Source organism: Mus pahari, chromosome 9 (assembly GCF_900095145.1).
Source record: "Mus pahari chromosome 9, PAHARI_EIJ_v1.1, whole genome shotgun sequence".
NCBI lineage: Eukaryota > Metazoa > Chordata > Mammalia > Rodentia > Muridae > Mus > Mus pahari.
The window spans coordinates 49,023,382-49,024,519 of record NC_034598.1 but is presented as its reverse complement, the minus strand read 5'-3'; the positions used below and the strand labels follow the sequence as shown (position 1 = coordinate 49,024,519).

Genomic DNA, 1,138 nt, shown 5'->3' with positions numbered 1-1,138 from the left:
AAAGGGATGTGAATGCACTGAAGGTCTACTCTACTACTTTGGACATTATCTCCCCCAGAAATCTGTTAATATCTTAATATAAACTTTCATAGTTGGGAGAATTCTCAGCTTTAGTATATAGAATTAGAATTCATTGACTTTTGTGTATAGATTTTTTTTTTTTTTTTTTTTTCCTTTTCATTGAATGTCAAGAAAGGATGACAAAGTTGGGGGAGAACTTGGATGGATCTTCTGCTACAAAGCCATTCACTTTAGGAAAATAGGCCTTGAGTTTAAACACATCATGAAATTCCTAGGTTCTGTGTAACAATTTTGGTACAGTATGAAAAACTACAATACTTAAGATTTTTAAGGTACATTATTCTGTAAAGAGATATATGATCAATTCGGTAACTTTTTCAAATTTTCTTCTACAGGATTCACAAGACAGTGATGATGAAAGTGAGTGTCTTGGGTTTTGGGTTTTTTGGGTTTTGTTTTTGTTTTTTAATGTTTCTGCTGCAGTGATTGTCCATACTGAGAATAACTTTCAGAGCAGACACCACCTATAAGTTCTTTCTTTTTTTTTTTTTTTTTTTTTTTTTTTTTTTTTTTTGAAGATTTCTTAGCCCACCACATTGGCCTCTAACTTAATGTATAGTTGAGGATGATCTTGAACTTCTGAATCCTGCCGCTGCATCCTGTGTACCTATTCTTGTTTTACATTCAGCCTTTTATAGAAAGAGCATACTTAAAGATTCTTTTGCATTCATTCATGAGAAATTACGCTATCCTAAATGCCTATTCTGGTGTGCTGCCTAGTAAAGCTGAATTTAACATTTTAAAGCTGATTTTTTTTTTTCTTCTTCAAATAGATGATGGATCACATGGGTGGTGATGAGGATGTAGATTTACCAGAAGTAGATGGAGCAGATGATGTAAGTATGTGTGCCTCCGTTCTGTTAACTAATAAAAGGCAGTTAACTTGCAGTGGTCTTACGTACTCATTGTTGCCCTCAAGAGTGTAGCCATCCCTAACCTTATTCTACCCCTGTCTTGTTTCTTTTTGTGGGGGGCGGGGGTGGGTTTCAAGACATGGTTTCTCTGTAGCCCTGGCCCTGTCTTGTTTCTTACCATATTAAAAGATTTTGCCTACTAG

At 35.1% G+C, this 1,138-nt stretch overlaps 1 protein-coding gene across 1 annotated transcript in view; it reads left to right on the top strand.

Moving 5' to 3' along the window:
* Ptges3 (prostaglandin E synthase 3) overlaps positions 1 to 1,046 on the top strand; it is a 16,943-nt gene extending 15,897 nt beyond the window's left edge. Inside the window, exon 6 of the mRNA XM_029542485.1 lies at positions 855 to 1,046. Within this exon, the coding sequence (XP_029398345.1) occupies positions 855 to 1,007 (153 nt within the window). The 3' untranslated portion in view covers positions 1,008 to 1,046. The remainder of the gene's footprint in view (positions 1 to 854) is intronic.
* Positions 1,047 to 1,138: the final 92 nt, after the last annotated feature.